The 19176-nt window shown below is 35.3% G+C and overlaps 2 protein-coding genes and 1 non-coding gene across 10 annotated transcripts in view; 1 reads left to right on the top strand and 2 right to left on the bottom strand.

The window, feature by feature from the left end:
• The first annotated feature begins 1287 nt into the window (after positions 1-1287).
• Positions 1288-4765, top strand: LOC105249644 (farnesol dehydrogenase). The gene is made up of 5 exons (XM_011255256.3): positions 1288-1658; positions 1876-2002; positions 3617-3749; positions 3997-4152; positions 4526-4765. The coding sequence occupies exons 1-5, from the start codon at positions 1355-1357 to the stop codon at positions 4595-4597; spliced, it is 792 nt and encodes a 263-aa protein (XP_011253558.1). The 5' UTR covers positions 1288-1354; the 3' UTR covers positions 4598-4765.
• An 807-nt stretch (positions 4766-5572) lies between these two features.
• Positions 5573-19176, bottom strand: part of LOC105249647 (calcium/calmodulin-dependent 3',5'-cyclic nucleotide phosphodiesterase 1) — a 95601-nt gene continuing 81997 nt past the window's right edge. For 6 of the 8 annotated variants that reach the window (XM_011255265.3, XM_011255264.3, XM_020027046.2 and 3 more), the window contains 10 exons: positions 18592-18808; positions 17850-17963; positions 15765-15917; positions 11655-11904; positions 10847-11104; positions 10150-10319; positions 9513-9758; positions 9017-9243; positions 8689-8778; positions 5573-8505 (listed from right to left, as the gene is read on the bottom strand). In XM_011255265.3, coding sequence (XP_011253567.1) covers positions 8414-8505; positions 8689-8778; positions 9017-9243; positions 9513-9758; positions 10150-10319; positions 10847-11104; positions 11655-11904; positions 15765-15917; positions 17850-17963; positions 18592-18808 — 1817 coding nt within the window. In that variant the 3' untranslated portion in view covers positions 5573-8413. Of the gene's footprint in view, positions 8506-8688; positions 8779-9016; positions 9244-9512; positions 9759-10149; positions 10320-10846; positions 11105-11654; positions 11905-13787; positions 13842-15764; positions 15918-17849; positions 17964-18591; positions 18809-19176 lie in introns of all 8 variants that reach the window. The other 2 variants (XM_011255266.3, XM_020027047.2) reach the window with 2 other exon arrangements.
• On the bottom strand, positions 16948-17019 carry Trnat-cgu. Its single transcript has one exon. It is a non-coding gene; the product is annotated as a tRNA-Thr (tRNA).

The raw sequence follows: 19176 nt of genomic DNA, 5'->3' as shown, positions 1-19176 counted from the left end.
TTTCTGCATCGAATTGTTACTAGCGATGAGAAGTCTGTGTATTTCGAGAATCCCAAACGCAAAAAATCGTGGCTTTCACTTGGCGAAGCATCAACATCGACGGCGCGGCCAAATCGCTTCGGAAAGAAGACAATGCTCTGCGTTTTGGTTGCGAGCTGTTGAAACTAGGCGAAACTGTTAACGGGGAACGCTACCGACAACAACTAATCAATTTGAGTCATGCGTTGCTCGAAAAACAGCCAGAATGGGACACGAGACACGAACGAGTGATATTGCAGCACGACAACGCTCCGTGCCATCGCACTTCCATCGTCCAGGACACCATCAAAACGCTGAAATGGGATCTGCTACCACACCCGCTATATTCACCAGACCTGGCCCCTTCTGATTATCACTTGTTCCGGTCAATGGCGCATGGCTTGGCTGGGCTACACTTGACCAGTTTCGAAGAAGTGCGGAATTGGATAGATGAATGGTTTCGGTCCAAAGACGCGTCGTTCTATCGTCGCGGTATTCATATATTGCCAGAGAGATGGCAAAAATGTGTAGCTAGCGAGGGACGATACTTTGAATAAACCGCTTTTTGTTTCTTTCTTGAAATTTTGCATTTTTCATTGATCAAAAAAACCCGGAAACTTAGTTGCGCACCTAGTATATAAGAGGGAAACATAATAGTATTTTATGAGATGAGTGAAAGCAATTTACAATTACATTGAATCACGCAAGAGAAGAACTGCGCGACTGTGAAGGTCGTAGTATCTATAATATCACTTATGAAAACAAGCGTTCAGTTATCGTTTATCATAATGTAACTATATCTTATCGCATGTGCATGCTATCATTGCCAACAAATATATATAAAATATATATAAAATCATTTGAAGAACTTGCTACAAAAAATACTTGAACAAGTTTTTACAATTTAGAAAAATTTCCAAAAATAAATATTTTAATAAAACTTTCACGATGTGTATTTGTATGATACCCGAGTGCGTTAAAACTCGCCAAGATATTTGCAAAATACATATATTAATTTATAATAAAATGATAGATTATCTTCACCAATATATGACAATTGATAACCATAAAAATACTGCTAATTTTGCAGTGAGTAAGTCAGAGATAATCGGAGTAATATATGTAAATGCATGTACAAATAGTCAAAGCTAAATTCTCACATGTTCTATACACTTAAGTTTTAAGTAGCCATCTCTTCTCTGATTCGCTGGCTTACTACGTCTCGCAATTGACGTTGGTGAGGGTAAACGTTTATATAGTTGCTGCAGCACAATTCGTGATCAGTCTCTCAACAGGCCTAACAGTCATAACAGTCTTCTTTGAGATTTCTAACGCGATGGATCAATGGGCAGGGAAAGTCGCTTTGGTCACCGGAGCGAGCAGCGGAATAGGCGCAGAAACCGCAAAATTGCTCGCGAAAGGTGGAATGAAAGTGATCGCCGTCGCGAGACGATTGGAAAATCTGAAAGAATTGGCGGCGTCTATCAAAAGTGAATTTAACGTTCAAATCTACCCGATCAAATGCGACGTCCAACAAGAGGAGGAAATTCTCAAGGTTTTCAAGTGGGCGGAGGAAGAACTGGGAGGTGTTGATGTGCTAATTAACAACGCTGGTGTAGTCGTAAACAAACCGATTATAGGTAAGTACATATTCTTCATTTTTTCCGGTTTTCTTCTCGAATACTATTTATATTATATAATATAAATTATATTATATAAAAATTTCTCAGATAGATATGCATAAGCTTAGGGCGTATCTTATGACGATAATTTATACGAATATTTAAAATTAATTTTGTATATACAATATATACAATATACTATATACTATTTATCATATATTTTTTTTACCGAAAGAGGGAGCAACGGAGGATTTCCGCAAAATTATAGACGTAAATGTGATAGCGATGGCGATTTGTTCGCGCGAGTTGGTACAATCTGTCAAAAAGCGCAACGCTAGAGGGTATATCTTTAATATTAACAGGTAAGCGTTAGATAGGTGAATGATTAAAATTTCAAATATGTTTGAATAATCGAATGAATAATATATATGAATAAATTAATTTCAAACTTGCAGTATATGTCGAAAAAATATTAGTGCATCAACCTAATCGCAAAAAAACTTTATAATTTCATTTATTAATAATCACAATTTGTTAATAATTTATTTAATTAATAAATTATGAAATACAAAGACAAAAGCAATATATGGTTCGGATGATAACAAAATGCGATAAAAAGGAAAGCTAAAAGACCGCGCAAGATGTTAGAGCGTAAAAAAGTCGAAATAATAATAAAGACTCTAAGTAGGAGACATAACATATTAATAATCAGTTAGATATAAAAATACAAAAATATGTCTGAAAAAATTGATTCGATTGAACAGAAAATAATACATACGTACGTTTCGATCTTTTCAAGATCTTTTCAATGTTTGAGATGTCGTTAGGTTAGGTTATAAAATAAATTAAACTTAAAATAATAATAACATTAGAAAATAAATTAAACTTAAAATAATAATAACAGAGCGCAATTAAACGAAAACAAGCGCGATCTATTTGTCTCCTATCTCGTTATCCTTTTTTACGCTCTAACATCTTGCGCCACGATCTTTAACGTTCCTTTTTATTGCGTGTTTTATTAAATTTTTAATTTTGAAACTTAAAATTTTTATATTCTGTATGCAAAAAATCTGTAATAAATGTAAATGCATATCAACTTATACTAATAAAAATGTATTTGCACATGCCGATATTTTTTTATCTATGTTAAACGATATTTAATTTTTCACAAAAAAAAATTGATTTAATGTATTACATTAATAAGTACAAATTAGTAATATTAATAACATGACTCACTCCCTCTTCATTGTAATCTTATTGATATATATCTATATTTTTATAGATATATTATTTATAGATATCGATATATGCAAAGAAAAATTAATTAATGCAAAACATATTTTATGTTCAATGTTATTATTTATGCACCTTACGGACGACCTCATCGATTTCAATGAACTTGACATATATTGTCAAGCTCACTCTCTTGAGTAAGTAAGTCAAAAGGTTTTAAGTGTCGCTCACTATTTATTAAAAAGTTATTAACGAAGAAAGTTTAATGAATATAATATGATTTTGCGACAGCAAACGACGTTTAAGAAGATATATTTGATCGAATACATGTTCAATAGATAGAGAGAAAGGAAACGTAACATTGCGTTCAACATACTATATTTGTTTACATTTTTTTCAAATCATTCACGGTAGTCTTCTGCTTAGCTGTATGGCAACTTTTCGGTGAGTTTAAGGGGGGGGGGGGCGGAACACACTGTATTCACGCATGTACATTTCACCTTGACTCTTAAAACGTGCATAATATCTAAAAATTCCACATAATTTGTACAACTTTTTTTGTTAATAAGTTTTTAATAAATGACGAGCGACACTCAAAACTTTTTGATTCTTACTCAGTAGAGTGAGCTTGACAACATATGTCAAGATCATTGAAATCGGTGAGGTCGTCCATAAAGTGCATAATTACCCTATTTATTTTTACAAAAAAGAATTAAAATATTAACTTTTTGTTTTATCCACAGCATAGCGGGGCATTATGCAGATTTGATTACTATGCCAATTAGTGTATATGCCGCTAGCAAATATGCTGTCACTGGAATGACAGCGAGTTTACGCAACGAAATAATAAACGCAAAACTTGATATAAAAATTACGGTATGCGATCTTTCTTTATTAAAATTTGTCTATGCGAATTCAATATTAGTAAAACACAGAAATATTGCACAAGTATCGATTTATCTCGCTCGTAATTTAATTTGCACCGACAATGATTTAATAATTTGTGTTCATTAATATTTAACAATGCCTCTTTTCGCGCAATGCGATAGACAGATTTGAAGTAATAATGACAAAAGTAATATATTTAAAAAATATATTGTGTTAATAATCTCTTTAAACACAGAGCATCAGTCCTGGTATGGTACAAACAGAAATGATAGAGAAAGCTTTTGAAAGTCTTGGCGATGTCCAAACCCTGTTGGAAGGTGTACCGATACTAAAGGATAAGGATATCGCAGATCTAGTGATTTATGGTTTAAGTACACCACGAAATGCGCAGGTATGTAGATATGATTGTAGGGAATAATTTTCAATGACTTCGATATATGTGTGTTTTTATAATATCTCTAATTAAAACTGTTTATTACATCGATAAGCAAGAAGAAAGCTTTGCGCTTTTTTAATTATCATATCGCAAATCGCGTATGAAATTAATTTTTTATTATTATTCTATTTATAACATTTATAACTCGTATTCTTCATCGATCTCGAATATTTAAATTAATTTTTTTAAGTAGACTGTTACTTTAAAATTTTAAATATTACGCGCATGAGAACTTGTTTTTTTATTTAAATGTTAAGTCGTTTCCCGTATTAGTTTACAAGTGATTCATCTATACCAATTAAGCATACAAGTGATTTATCTGTTTTAGATATGCGAAGTCATAATAACGCCACATGAAGCTATTGCTCCGAAGAATCCTAGGCCATTCTCAAATCAATAATACATATGCTGCATTTAAAGTTGATCTTCTTTTGAAGCTTTTAACAGTCACGCTCTTCTGTAAAGCAAGTGGAACTGAAAAACAATATTTCAGTTTCATTTAAATTCCTCTGAGATAAAAAAATGAGTAATAGACAATAAATAGAAAGAGAAATATTTTTATATTCACATGTAAATTTTTTCACAATCACGATACTAATTCTTGTATTATTATAGAAAATTTGTAAGGATTTGTAATAGTATTTTATAGTTGTTACTTTAAAACAACTGTATATATGTATTTTCCTTGCTTTCCAATACTTACTTCCAATATGTATCTGCATTTAAAAATATGAAATATATGAAATATAAAAATTATGAAACAAAATCGGAACAAATTATATTTCGCCCACATTATTTATAGAATCAAATTGGTCTTGTCTGGAAAAAGAGAGGGAGAGAGAGAAAATATAGCGCTAATCATAGACGTGACTTTGTGTAATATATTAATATATCTCTCGTTATATATATTTATACGTTTACATTTCATTACATCACATTGAATGGACATGGTGCTGAAGTTGCCGGTTATGTACACATTTTTCTCTGTATTAAATTGTGCTAGAAAATAAATCTAAAGAGAAAATGTACGATCATTATTATGAATCCGTGGTAAGACACTTAGAAATGATCAGCGTCAACTGCATAGCGTGGCGGGCATGTGCGTCGTCGTTCGCCGAGATTTACAATAATCGAGAATCTCTAATGATATCTACGAACAATATACGGACGTACTCTGTTTCGAGAGAAGTAGAAAGGTAGACTTTAGGGAGGCGAGGGATTCATTGTGTATGTATATACTTTTAGCTTAAGAATTAATAATATTGGTCGAGTACAGTACTGTTAAAATCCCCTTTTTATCATCCTACTTTTACCATCCGATCTCGCGCAATTGTCGCTCGAGAGACTCGTCAAACTATTATAAATAATCTCTTACTTATACCGATATATTTAGAAGATTCTTCGTATATCAAGCGTAATAATACGCGCACGTCGCTTTAAATGTCGACGCCGCTTCGTTTACTCTTTCTTCCTTTGAAATTTTTAGAGAATCATGGTCTCTCGCGCGTATCATATAAGAAGGAAAGGCCAGTATTAATTTAAGAGAGAGCTCTAGACGATGAAATAACCAAGCCACGTGAATAAATAAACGAGCAAGGCATTCATCTTTTTCTCGAGTTAAACTCGTAAAATGCACTCGTCATTTCCGTTTATTTCCTGGCGAAACAACGAGCGAATCCAAATATAATATAAGATCCTTCGACTGTGACCGAATAATTTTATTCACGTGACTGATCGATGATTCTCTTAATACAATCGTAATTTCTCAATGCACTTTAATTCTATCACGCGTTTTGGCCCCTCGTCCACTGCAGGAAGAAAAATTTAATTACACGCGACTAACCGGCACGTGATAACATTTGAAAGAATTTTTCGAAAGAATTAATCTAACTTTACAGTATTTTATTTTACTCTGCTAATATTACACGGTGTTTGCATGTCTGTAAGAAAAATTAAAGCAATTACGATAAAAGAAGAGAATTTTGCTTAATTAAATTTTACGTAACAGTTTAAAAAAAAATATTTAAACAAAATTTTCGTTAAATTTTAATTGAGCGTAGCAATTAATCTTTTGGAATTTGTCACGTCTTTCTCGAGCTATTTACACTAAGTTTTTGATTTATATCAATTAGTCAGGCCACGCTACAGTCAGTAAGATTAGAAAATATTAAAAAAAAATAATGGCAAGAAGCAGATAAACGAATTAAAAGAAAAATAGAAACTGTGTATATCGCGTATTCAAATAACGCAAATTTATACGTAAATCGAATGAGAGGAATTAAATAAATGCAGGACGGATATGTTTATACTTTTCGAAACTAGTGAGATTATCCTATACACCCTTTATATCGATATAAGTATATAATATCTCTGTGATTCTGATGATAAAATGTTTCATTCGAAAAATCTGCTATATTTCTGTTCTCTATTTTACGCAATATTTATAGCGATTTTTTCCACATCTATAGGGCCTTACCTCAAGTTATTGCCACGTACACAGAACCGGAGTCAGTTTTACATTAGCAGATACTTTCATTTATCGCTTGTCTAATGAAGAAATTTATTTTCTTTGAAATAGTTTTTGCCTTTTTGCTTGTTTATAATTTAGACAAGCTGCCTGTGAAGAAGAATCATATTTCTCTAATATGTAATTTAATTAAAATGTATTTTTTTTAAGTACACACATATATATGTCACATTTATAAATTATATAAAAAAAAACAAATTTCCAGTAATGGAAATATTTTTGTAAATGATAAAAAAATAAGAGAAAAATGATAAATTTTTTATTATGTCTCCGATTCTCTTACGCGTGTGACACGGCATGATGCAATATGTATTGACACGATGACAATTGTCTGTCATCATATCGAGAATTCACGCTTATTGCGACGCGCATTCCTTCATGGATATGTATTAAATTATAAGCTTAAATACGGACGTGCGTGTCGCTATGTGTATCAAGTATCCTACGGCCGTAATATCGCGAGAAATTCAACAAAATAACGCTTCATCTCTTTCTTTCTACATTTCCGTACATATATATGTGTACACGTACATATATATATACACACACACACACACACACACATATACGGAATAGTTATATAACATATGTCGACTAAACATTATAGCCGCATCTTGCTTCTTCTTTTTATACATTACATACATACACACACGCATTAAAGCTGCACCAGTGTACGTGTATACGGATACACATCTAACGAACGGTATGTATGTACAAGGATGTGCTTCGCAAAATTTTATTCTTTCGCCGCGATTAATTAATAAACACGTAAACGAGAGAGATGCTCCCGGTCAGAAACCGCGTCATAGAGAGTCTTTCGAATTATTCGAAAAGATTCTTCTTTTCGTTTATCTAATAAAATTAAACGAAAAAGTCGCATTAAAAACGCAAAACTATGTTGTGCAATATTCATATCTTTGTGCGGTGAACGTCAGCATAAAGTATCTCATAGATTCTTATGCGATAAGTGTACAAATCGTGTAATCATCATCGATAGTTATGATAGAAACCTTTTTCTTCTTTCATAAAGTGTGCATCTTTCCCAAAATATTTCAGGTTGCTATTCCATCAATTTTCGCATTGTTTGCTTCAAGAATACAAGAGTCTTTTATATCGCGTATTATTATTATTACAACATAATTCAAGATTCGAGAATCACTCTTTCTCTTTCCTTGTACGGTTGATTATAATCTATAAAATTTCAAAAATTGAAGACTAAAAATATTATACTTACCAACTCGCAAGTTTCGCAAACGGAAATGAAATCGGAGCTTTCCATACTGACAAAGAATTCATAATCAACATCGACGATGATTATTTCGAGAAGCGCTACATCTTTCTAATGAGATCAAATGATTTTACATATTGAGCCGTAAAAAATAATCGATAACTTGTAATTCAAACACCCTACATAGGAGTAGCAGAGACAAATACGTGACTCGTGCCTTTGGTGTCTAATAATTTAAACAAACTATTTCTCAACATATTACGAATCATCGTCTCCGCTCGTCTAATGTGACACATATATGTCTATTTGTACTACTACCGAATGATGTTTGTCTTTCATTCGTAAGCGTAATAAGGAGCCCATAAACTTATTTAATAGATGCCATCCATGGGAGATCACGAGCTTCCTCGTAGTCTAAAGTTGCAAAGACTTTTGAAGAATACAATTGCTCGTTGTATCTTTCATTCTTCGGCTGGAGCCTGTGCTCCCCCACCATCCTCGCGATTGCCACTGGTTTTTTGTTCTTGCTCCTTTTGTGCTTTGGCTTCTGCGTCTGCAAATATAACATTGGCACATGGCACGTCGCCTCAATCTTATTGAAGCAAATAAGCTAAATAAGCTGCTTCTGTACAGGCAGAAACAAGATTCTCATAGTTGTGTCGAGAACTCTTTGTCGAGAATCGATTCCTTTTGTTTTCAAGCGATTAATTGATATTTAAATTACATATTAACATACCTCGAACCGCTTGTTCCTTCCAGATCTTCTTATTGTCCCCAAGACACGAGATCCAAGGTTTGTCGATTTTGAACCTTCTATTTTCCCCTCCTAAACATAATTTATTAATTAATTAAAAATAAATCAATTTTTTGACAATTATGTTTTGCCGATATAATTTAACCAACATTAACTAACAAGAGAGAAAGAAAATTTTTAAGCGCAATTATGTAAAGTTATACAAGTAAAATATTTTTAGCACATGTGCTAAAATGAAATTGTTTGTTTTTAGCACATGTGCTAAAATAAAATTGTTTGTTTTTAGCATACATGTTAAAATGAATTTTACCATTGCTGGGTTCGTCTGCAGTATCCTTGACATTAAGCGGCGCGAGAACGGTTTCCAGCGTATCACTGCATACTTGCATACTAGGCTCGACAATAAATTCTATGAATCCTATTTGAGATTCAGCTACCAATGTGTTGTTACGATCGCATAAAGGAGAGAATGGTAATCCGAGCTCTCTCTCTTTGTCACCTTGTCTGAAAAATTCCTCGAGAAGTTGCATCGTCCACCTGTGCATTTCAAATTAACAACGTCATTTACTCATCATAAAGATTGCGGTTCTTTTTCTTGTTTATTAGCAATTTATATACAAGTTAATAATTTATTGGAATAGTTTTTATTACATATATTTTTTATCGTGCTTTAAAAATTTACAAAAAATTTCCCAGAAGCAATTTTTATCTTTCTGCAGTAATTTTTAATAGATTGAATTCTATATAAAGGTCGAACGGAAAAAAACTGCTGACGTTTTTCGGGAGGATCGAAAGGATAAAAGCACCTATGATGAAGATCCCATCTTTTGGCAGGATGCGAAATGTCACAACAATGGAGAACCAAACTAACGGCTTTGCTCTTATCCACGCTTGGCTCCGCCAAACTCAATAGATTCTTCATATTTTTTAATTGTTGAAAATGAAAACTCATGTCAGTGGCAAGAACCATGTCGATCACGAGCGAGCGAAATTCTCGAAATTCTTCTCTCGACAAGTTTTGCAATATATTGCATTCATCTTCTTTGAGTATTCTGAAATATTGTAAAGCAAATGATAGTTGGTATTATCGGAGATATTAATCCTATTTAACGTATGCATTTATAATGCAATATAAAAAGTATCTTGATTTTGTTGTATTTTATTTATTTTTCTTTTTTCTCTCTCTCTCTTTCTCTATTGCAAGAAATCTATCTACCTCTATAGAAAAGATAAAATTATTTAAATCGAAAAAATTTGAGAAAAATATTTTTAAAGATGAATTAATTTTATATTACGTGCGTGTGTGTTCAATAGATGTTATATAGAATTTTTAATTTTAATTGGGATTTCTTTCTAGTAATTCTTGAGAGACAAGATTGTCAACAACAATTTTCGGATATAAACTATCTGGGAGAAAAATGGCAAAATTAAATTTGCGCATACCGGAAGCTGGCCGAAATGTGATGATTCTCCAGCACGGCTCGATCATTATACAGGAGTGCTGTATCGCTCCCAGACATTACGTGGAAATTGTTTGTGGTCCCAGTGTGCTCGTAATCGTGAATAATCGCTGCCACGAGAGTGGCGAAAATCTCGAGATCGGTCAGCCAGTTCTGCAACAAGTAATATAATCTCTCATCCAGAGATAATCTCACGTTGAAAGAATCACCGAGGGAACAGATGATCGATGAAATCGCACAAAAAAAGATTCCTCTTTTCCTAAACTAATTAATTAATAGAGATCTCGCTTATTTTTCTATTATTTACATCGCATCTTACAATTTTTGTTCTTTTAAAGATAAAGAGATATCGCGAAACGATATCTTATTAGTACTCTTCCCGGAAAATGTATATTTACTAATGTATTTTTACTAATTGTAGATTGTATTTATACCAATATATTATATGCAATTATGTGCAATTAAATTAAAGGATGATTTATAAAATATAAAAACTGTGGAAAATTTTTAACTTGAAAAATTATTAATTTTATAATTATTCAATTTTCCAAATAGTCAATCAAAATTCAGGATACATATTTATTATTTCTTATTATATATACCGGAGATATATAATTCAAAAATAATGTCAAGAAATTATATTAAACGTATATTTAAAATATCCCTCTAAAGATATTTACCATCAAACCCGTTTGACACAGGATGTAATGCATCGTTTGCGCAACATCAGCAGCGTGAAGATTGTTATGGTATGGGTTTCGATGCCTGCAATATCCTTCTTCGACTCTTCCGAGGAAGCACTCCAAAACTGCTGGAGGTACTTTAAACTTGTGAATCATACCGTATCGATTGAGAAGATCGTAGCCCAAGTATTTCACTGGCATGCCCGAGGCAGCCTCATTCAAGGAAAACACATCGAACGACCAGTCGTCTAAAGTCTTAAACAATAAAGTCAGCAATTTAAAAATATAAAAATTTAAAAACATACATCTCAATAACTTGATCGATATGTACGACTAATTTACAGTTCTTTTTTTGTTTAAACTAAAATCGAGTAGTACGAGTAATTTTCAATCAAATGGAATCAATGCGTTATCATTGATAAGCGTGCTTTTTTTCATTACAAATATAGCATTGCAGTGAAATCTTGCTGGAAAGAATCAGTCAGCGATAGTTGATTTTCCAGTGAAATCTGAAGAAAACGGAGGAGTAAAATGGGAGTGTTTTCACTGAAAATCAAAAAGTGCTCCAATCTTGGATTTTTCAACTGATTTGCACTGATTCAGTTTGAGAAAACAATCGAAAGAAAAAACATGTAATCATACTTTCGAAATGTACAACTAACTAAGATGTTGGACGAGACTAAACTAGAGAGATATGTTGTACGCATTCTACACTTTCTCCTCCTCGAGAGCCATATCTCGCGATACATTCGTGTTAAAAATTTACTCGCTTCGATCCAACTTTTCAGCCGCCGGCGAGGATTACCTTAAGCACTTTCACGACTTCCGGTGGAAATTGCATGAGGGCGGTATTCGTGACTCGCCTGTAGATCCGATCGACGAATATGCCCGCCCTGATGGCGTGCGCGACCGAACGGAACTTTGGCTTCTCGTCAGCCTTCCGTCTCGTGGTGGCGAGCTGCCTGGTGAAAGTCGACGCCAACCATTCGCGCACTTCCGGCGGCACCGCGTCCGGCTGCACCTCCGACAGCTCATCGTCCTCGTCCGCCAGCCGTCTAAGGGAGGAAATCGCGAGACGCGATGTTAGATCAGCCATGAGCTGACGCGCTGACATATTCGGCACGATCATAATCCGGCCTACCTTTATTACACGCATTCGATCGAGCCGAGACGCTCGATGTCCTCAACAAAAAAAAATTATTATTGTGCTAAAATTATTGCATTTAAGCTTGCTCTGTACCGTCGCATAAATCTACAATTCGATTAACTTACTATACGATATTATTCCATGTTTGTTCGCTACATTACTTTGCATCAATATTAATTTACATTCTCTATTATTACGATATATATCATGATTCTACAGATCATCAGAAACGCGATTGTTTTGTCGCTAATTTGTAGATTGTATCGTGAATGAATTTCGTATTTTGTGAAATAATCTTTCATTTCCTCGTAAATCACACAGATGATTTACACTCGTGATTCCGAGTCCGAGATCGATATTCCATGTTATGTTACGTTTTATGAATGAATAAATGATTACATGAGAGATACACCGAATATATAGATAATGTAAAAAATATATCCTAAATTTACCAAAAAGTATTTAAAAAAAAAATGTTTAACATCTTTTTAAAATCTTTCGCTATATAGAAATTCAAATATATAATATGCCGAATAATTTTTTCAAATTATTCTACGCGTAAATTATCATTTTACTCATTTACTAAAATGTTTGCGTCACAATTAAATCAAATATTTAATTAAATCGACGATTGATTCAAACAAAGTCATATCAATCACATCAATTTAACAACAAAGTGCAAATTGGATAGAAATGTTGCGTTCAAATGAATGAATTTGATGTTCGTATGGGTGGCGGAATAAGGTTTGTGTGTAAAAACTAAACGGTTCAGCAAATGAACTTGCTGCGTTTTTTCTGTCGTACTTTGATCTCAAACCTGGTTCGATTTATTAGGCTTGAACGATAGTTAGGTCGGTCATTTTGGCAAATACAATTTCGATAACGTTATTATTCAATAAGCTAACATTAATGAGACGATAAATAATAACTCGAAGAGTTATTATTAATGTTACAATCCATAAAATGTGTCGCTATTTCGCTTGAAAGAGTATCTCCGACGTATCCATCGACTTTGACTGCAAATTACACAAAACACAAAACACCCAGATATCGCCATCAGTGAGAAAGTGCGCAAGTAAACACAATAATACAATTATAACAATTAGTTGAAATATGAAGAAAACACAATTAGTATGTATTTTGCAAAATATTTTACATAAAAATGATAAATTATGATAAATATTGCGATTAGAACTTTGCCATAAACATTTATAGATTTAAAAGTTGTTTGCAGGAAAGCATCAGTTTGCATGCGCATCTCTTATATATTATTAATCGCACTATACTATAGAGTGTTTCAGAACTATATAATTCATTTCTCCAACTATAGATTTTTCTCGCCGCAAACTTTGCAAAAGAATATTGATTCGGGAATCATTTTAAATATATTTACAGATATAAAAAATTTTCAATTGTAAAATTAATTAAAAAATTGTGAAATTTTTAATATTCTAAAGGCGGTTGTCCATTTTCAAAGTTTAATTTCAATCTCATCTAACTCTGTCGAATAAAATATAAAACGTGTTGAAATGTGCGTCCAATAATATTGATAATTTGAAAGAAAACGTAGATCCTGATACACCCCGCGAGCAAAAGTATATTATATCGTATATTATACAGCGAGGGTATTCACACGCGAGATGCGCGAGCGACCTTTCATGCAGAAGGAGCTCGATAAGGCGTCAAGCTCGAAAAGTGCGAAGAGCAAGAAAGAGCGTTAGCTTCGGATTGGATTGCGGTGTCCTCGCGATTTGCGTTGGCGCAAAAGTGAAAATCTTGGATGAAACGAACCTACGGCGTACACCCGGACGACACGTGGCGGCAGACTCCACACGATCGGCGTCTCTATAACGTGAAACACGAAGGAAAAACATATATCACATTGAAAGGTTTCACATCGATCTAAGCGTCTTGCTACATCAAGCAAACATCCCTGGCATGCCTGCTGCGTGGGGTGACTTGAAAATATTCCCTCTTTATTCGCTCTCTCCGCCATTCGTTCGCTCTGCCTCTGAAGATCAGTTCTCGAGATGGCCATCTTCGTAACCGCTCTCGCAGCATTTTTCGAGTCACTCCCCCACACGCCGCGATAACTTTACGAGGGATGCTTATTATCGAAGACCGCCTGGCGATAAACGTATATATACATGCACTCCTCTCTTTCTCGGGCAAGAACAATGCTAAACCAGTTAGAAACGATCGATTATCGTGACAACGATGCATGTTGCACGGCAGGCAGATACGTCCGACATATCGTGTAGGTTACACCTAGAAAGAGGCTAGAAAAGACGTAGACAGGGAGCGAGAGAGAGATAGACATGGCAAGGCAAGAGTAATGTTTTTCATGCTGTGTTCCAAAGTGTCGTTTGATTCTCGTCGAGGTTCCTCTCGTCGATTTTTATATTTGTCTCCGGATCCAACGTTCGCGCGCGAGATGCGGAAATAAAAGTTACAAAATTGTTGGTAAGTGTCATTATAAATGGCTACGATGTGGAGAATTAATGTTCCCTGTTGCGCATCGTTTGATTATTTGTACAAAGTCGCGTGTCGCGAAACGAACGAGACATTTCGACATTTACGAAAAATGTGGGGCAATTAAGTGTGTCATTGTTGTCTCTGTAATCATTCACATGTGACAAACCGGAAAGTTTAATTGCGCGTCAATTATAATGGACTCGTGCCGATTATTCCGAGTAATAAGAATATCTTTGATAGTATTTTCTAAAAGAATCGTCTATATTATTACTACTCGATGCAACAATTTGTAAAAACATGCTACTTGTCTTGAGCGTCAGACTATATTTGAGTTATCAACTATTGAAAGATGCTTATCAGCGAACGAACGCATAGCTAATGCGTTTTAATTTCTGTGCACATAAACTAGACTAGATAGATAACGGAGGAGTTATATTCGCTAAAAAAATAACGAAACGTTGACTCGTTCCACTTATTAGTTGGCATTCTACGGAGAAGAGCGACATCCGAATTCGAAAAGTATCTTCAAGGGAAAAGATTAATAAAAAGATTACATATTTAATTAAATATATATATATCGAAGAAAAATATTTGTAACATTTTCATGTTATGCTAAACAATCCGTTTAATATAAGAAAGCCTGGAGCATCAATTATTGTATTATATAATAATCATCATTTTTTGTCCAGGTTGTAAAAGCCATCATATCCAGCAAACGTCGTCGTCGTGTTTTCGCTGATGAGTTGTCAATCATGTTATTCACGTTATGCGTAAAATTCGTGTCTGATGAATATTGGCAGATTGACATTTAGCGCGGTTGGATGAATATTGAGAAACAGAGGTAAAGAGCAAATAAAATGTTATATAAAATATTAAATGTCATGTAAAATAAAATATTGAAAAACAGATGGAATATTTTTATCGTAAAGTAATGAGAAATATCTGTAAAGCTTCTCTCCGAATTTTAAGAGAAGCATGTAAATCATTGCGTAGGTGAAATTGAAATTTGTCGCTTGTCGCCGCGATTACCAACTATTTTATATTCTCGAGAAAAAAAAAATGCCTCGCGAGATGCACGAACGCGAACCTAACGTTCGACAAAGAGCACGACAAAGAGCGTCGACGGCACGGATACGGACGGCGGGAGAATCGGTGGGCAGGGGAGGCGAGGAGAAAGAAAAAAAGGAGCGAAAAAGGGGAAAAAGAGTCGGGGGAAGATGACGTGGTACATCGTGTGGTGGGACGAACGGTGCGGGAGTCGTAAGGGGGTTGGAAATGTGAATGTTTCGCAACCTTGCCCATACGGGGGTGCGAAGCTTCCGTTTCTGGGTTACCACCGCGTGGCCCTGTGGTCCGTCCGGTTCCAAGCCGCCCCTTAGGGATGAAGACGTCAGGCCCGCCCCCCTACGTGATGACCGAGCGCACTCATTCCCGCCTGAACTCACCCTGCGGTAGTGCTTGTTAGTTCATGTGTAAAAAAGATCAGGATAATACAAGATTAAAGTTTCTCTCTTTTCTTTTCTCTTTTTCTCTTTTCGATATATCGACCGCTGTGGCATCGCGCTGTTCATTTCCGGCAAACATTCAAGTATTATAAATCAAATTACACCGATCTGCTAAAACGAAATGGGTAAACTCTCGATGCGTCGTGCTTCACGGCAGCATAAAATTGAAAGTTGCGTACCTTTGCATAGATGCGTGAACAGAAAATTCAAAGAAAAAATCAAGCGTTGTTCAAGCGATATAATTGAAGATTTTGTCATAAATCTTTACGGCTTGGAGATGTATCAAGCGCAAGTGATATGATCGGTGCAATTTTCACGCATTCGATGCATAATCTATTTTGCCGCGATGCAAAGTGTATAATAAAAGATGGGCATTCAAGAACGAAATTCTCTGCAAGATTATAATTCGTTTTATATTGTTTCGACTAAATTAGTCATGGCAAGAATTAATTTCCTCCACAGTAATAATGATCAAAGATACGAATGCGACATATGTATTTTTACAAGCATAATACTGTGGAGAATCGTTAAGGCTCTTTCTTTTCCTTTCTGCAGTTGTATCAAATTATGATATCAAAAGCGAGAAGTCCGTACAAATGTTTTCTTGCATAAAAGCTCGCCTTCGATTTGATACAGTAGCGAAATAATAATATAAAATTCCCTTTTTTATTATTCTTTACTAGTAAAGGCTCGAGTAAATTCATTCTGTAGATTCGTTAAATATTTTCAGTAAAAATGCATTTTCTACCAATTGATCGGAATTTATAATTACATAACTGATAAAAAGGATCGGACATCGATTAGAAAACGCATAAATTTTGACGTGGAAAGAAAAAAGAAGGCTAATTTATTTGAGTGTATTTTGTAAAAAAAAAAAGCAAAAATTCGCACAATTTCTCGCTCTCGATATCGTAGCATCGATATGACGGCAATCGAGGAAGAGCTAGGAACCTTGACGACAAAAATTCACTTGCCTCCTGTGAGGATTGAACTCACGACCCCTGGTTTACGAGACCAGTGCTCTACCACTGAGCTAAAGAGGCACCGACACCGACTCCTCTTCGACGAAGCTACAGAAGCGATCTCGGTTAGAGAAGCTAGACAAGTTTTGCGACAACGACGAGTGTCGTCGTCATGTAACGTTCGACTACTCATCTCGGCGCGCTCGATGCTTTATCGTCCGGACGATTGATCTCGTCCGGCTTTGTCGCGATGCATAGTACATTCAGGAATAGCCTTTGTCCCTTATAACCGGCTGTCTCTTTGATCGCCGAATGACCCCCGGGACAGGGGTTGTGAGTTTCATCCGGCACGACGCATCGCGAGAACAAAAGTCTCTTATTACGCGAGGCTTAGGGGATCGCGTTAAATTTGAGTTGCGCTTAGCAAACGAGGCAGAAATTGCGCGCGTCTCGTTAAAAGTTGCACCCTGTGCGACTCTCGCGACTCGATTAATAATTAATTAATAATTGATCACGTAGTCCGATCCGCTGTCAAAGTATCGTATCTCGTTCAATAATCGAATCGATCAATATTAATGATCGTTATGTAAAACGCAACGAGATCGATTACGACGTTCGATCGAGACGCAAACAAGTGCCATCGGATCGATAAATTCTACACCATGAATCAACTTCAATCTTGTCGTATTCTCGACAATTACGATATCGACAGTGCCTACAAAAAGAGAATCGTTAATTAACCGCAAAGTGCGGGACGTGGAGGCGATAGCGTGTCGGCAATGTCTGGAAATTTCGGCGGAAGAAAACGGTAATATTTGAAAATAATCGTACAAAGTATACAGACTATTGTCTCTTTGCATTATACATGAGAGATCCGGCGTTCCGTCTCTCGCTCATGTAAAGAAACTTACTTGGTCTCGTCGATAAAAACGGCCTCGAGTACACGAGCTGCATAATGCAAGTTTCGTTGGAGCAGTTCGGCGGATATCTCCCCGTGTTGTAGCTGCCTCAATAAACACCTCAATCTGCAAAAGAGAGGTATCCTCGGAGTTTGTTCCCTGCGCGCGCCAATAACGTGCCCTCTAAACTAGACGTTCGCATCCAATCGCTTTCCGATAATTGCGCGACAAGTCGAGATTGCTAACGTAATTGTATTTAACTCTTCGATGCTCGAAGGGGTAGATATTTTTTTCCTGCCGCGGGATTCTAATCTCGCGTTGAATAAAAACGTTCAACGCGAGATTGGATAAAAAAACGCCATACACAACATGTACAAAAAGTACAGCGCACTCGATATATAAATTATCATTATAGAGCATATTTTCATGGTAAACTAGAAAATAAATGACATGTTTAAATGAGATAATTATTTCAATGTATGCAAATTCAATACTTTTTAAATATCCGCGTGTCGCGGAACATCTCTCTCTCTCTCTGAAAATGGAGCGATGATGTAAGAATGTACGATATATTTTTCTCGAATAAAATATACAATCTTTATCTCTCCGAGACAAAATGATAAAAATTTCGAAATGGTCCGGCAATGAAAAAAAAATGTCGTTTCTTTTTAATGCTATTCTTGGCGAACCTCCACCTAAATCTAAACCGCGTCACATTTGCAAAGCCATTAACACCTGCAATGCGATATGATACCTGAGAGCAGCTTTGTCGCACGCGTCGGGAGTGTCAACGGCAGGAAGCGAGTCCGTCGTGAGATCGACATTATCGAGGATCTCATCGAGGTCGACGGATTGGCTCGATAAATACGGAGTGTCGGGATTGTGCGGCGGTGGAGAACTTTCGAAACTCCCGCTGCTGATGCTTTTGCTTTTGCCGGAACTTCGGCGTACTATCGTCAAAGTGCCCTGTTCTGAAACACAGTAAGCGTAATCGTTTCGATTAATACGATTCGATAGAATCAGATTCAATCGTACTCTAAATTATGCAGAAATCTCTCCGCAAACAATGTGGCGGTGTAAATCAATTTAAAAAATAAAGAGAAAGTTGATATAAAAAAATGCATAAAATATCTCTTTAGACTCTTTAATTAATCATCTCAGTTGGTTCCTACAATTTTAACATCTTTTGAAAATTATAATCCCTAAAATCTTTACATCTCCCGTAATAATTTTACTCCATAAATTGATCAAACTGCCTCTCTGATTAATACAATTGTTTCGTAATACAGTTTGTATGTGACATAATATATAATTTAAAAATGTCTCATCGCGCTACATG

The sequence above is a fragment of the Camponotus floridanus genome, unplaced genomic scaffold (genome assembly GCF_003227725.1).
Source record: "Camponotus floridanus strain SB8 unplaced genomic scaffold, Cflo_v7.5 scaffold1, whole genome shotgun sequence".
Lineage (NCBI taxonomy): Eukaryota > Metazoa > Arthropoda > Insecta > Hymenoptera > Formicidae > Camponotus > Camponotus floridanus.
Note: the sequence above shows the minus strand (reverse complement) of the source record. Positions and strands in the feature narration are given on the sequence as shown.

What these genes read in the sequence shown, in the direction of transcription:
- LOC105249644 (XM_011255256.3), top strand. Translation starts at nt 1,355, where the DNA reads ATGGATCAATGGGCAGGGAAAGTCGCTTTGGTCACCGGAGCGAGCAGC. An exon ending in TATATCTTTAATATTAACAG is followed by an intron (nt 2,003 to 3,616) that starts GTAAGCGTTAGA and finishes TTTTATCCACAG; the next exon opens with CATAGCGGGGCATTATGCAG. An exon ending in GTACACCACGAAATGCGCAG is followed by an intron (nt 4,153 to 4,525) that starts GTATGTAGATAT and finishes TATCTGTTTTAG; the next exon opens with ATATGCGAAGTCATAATAAC.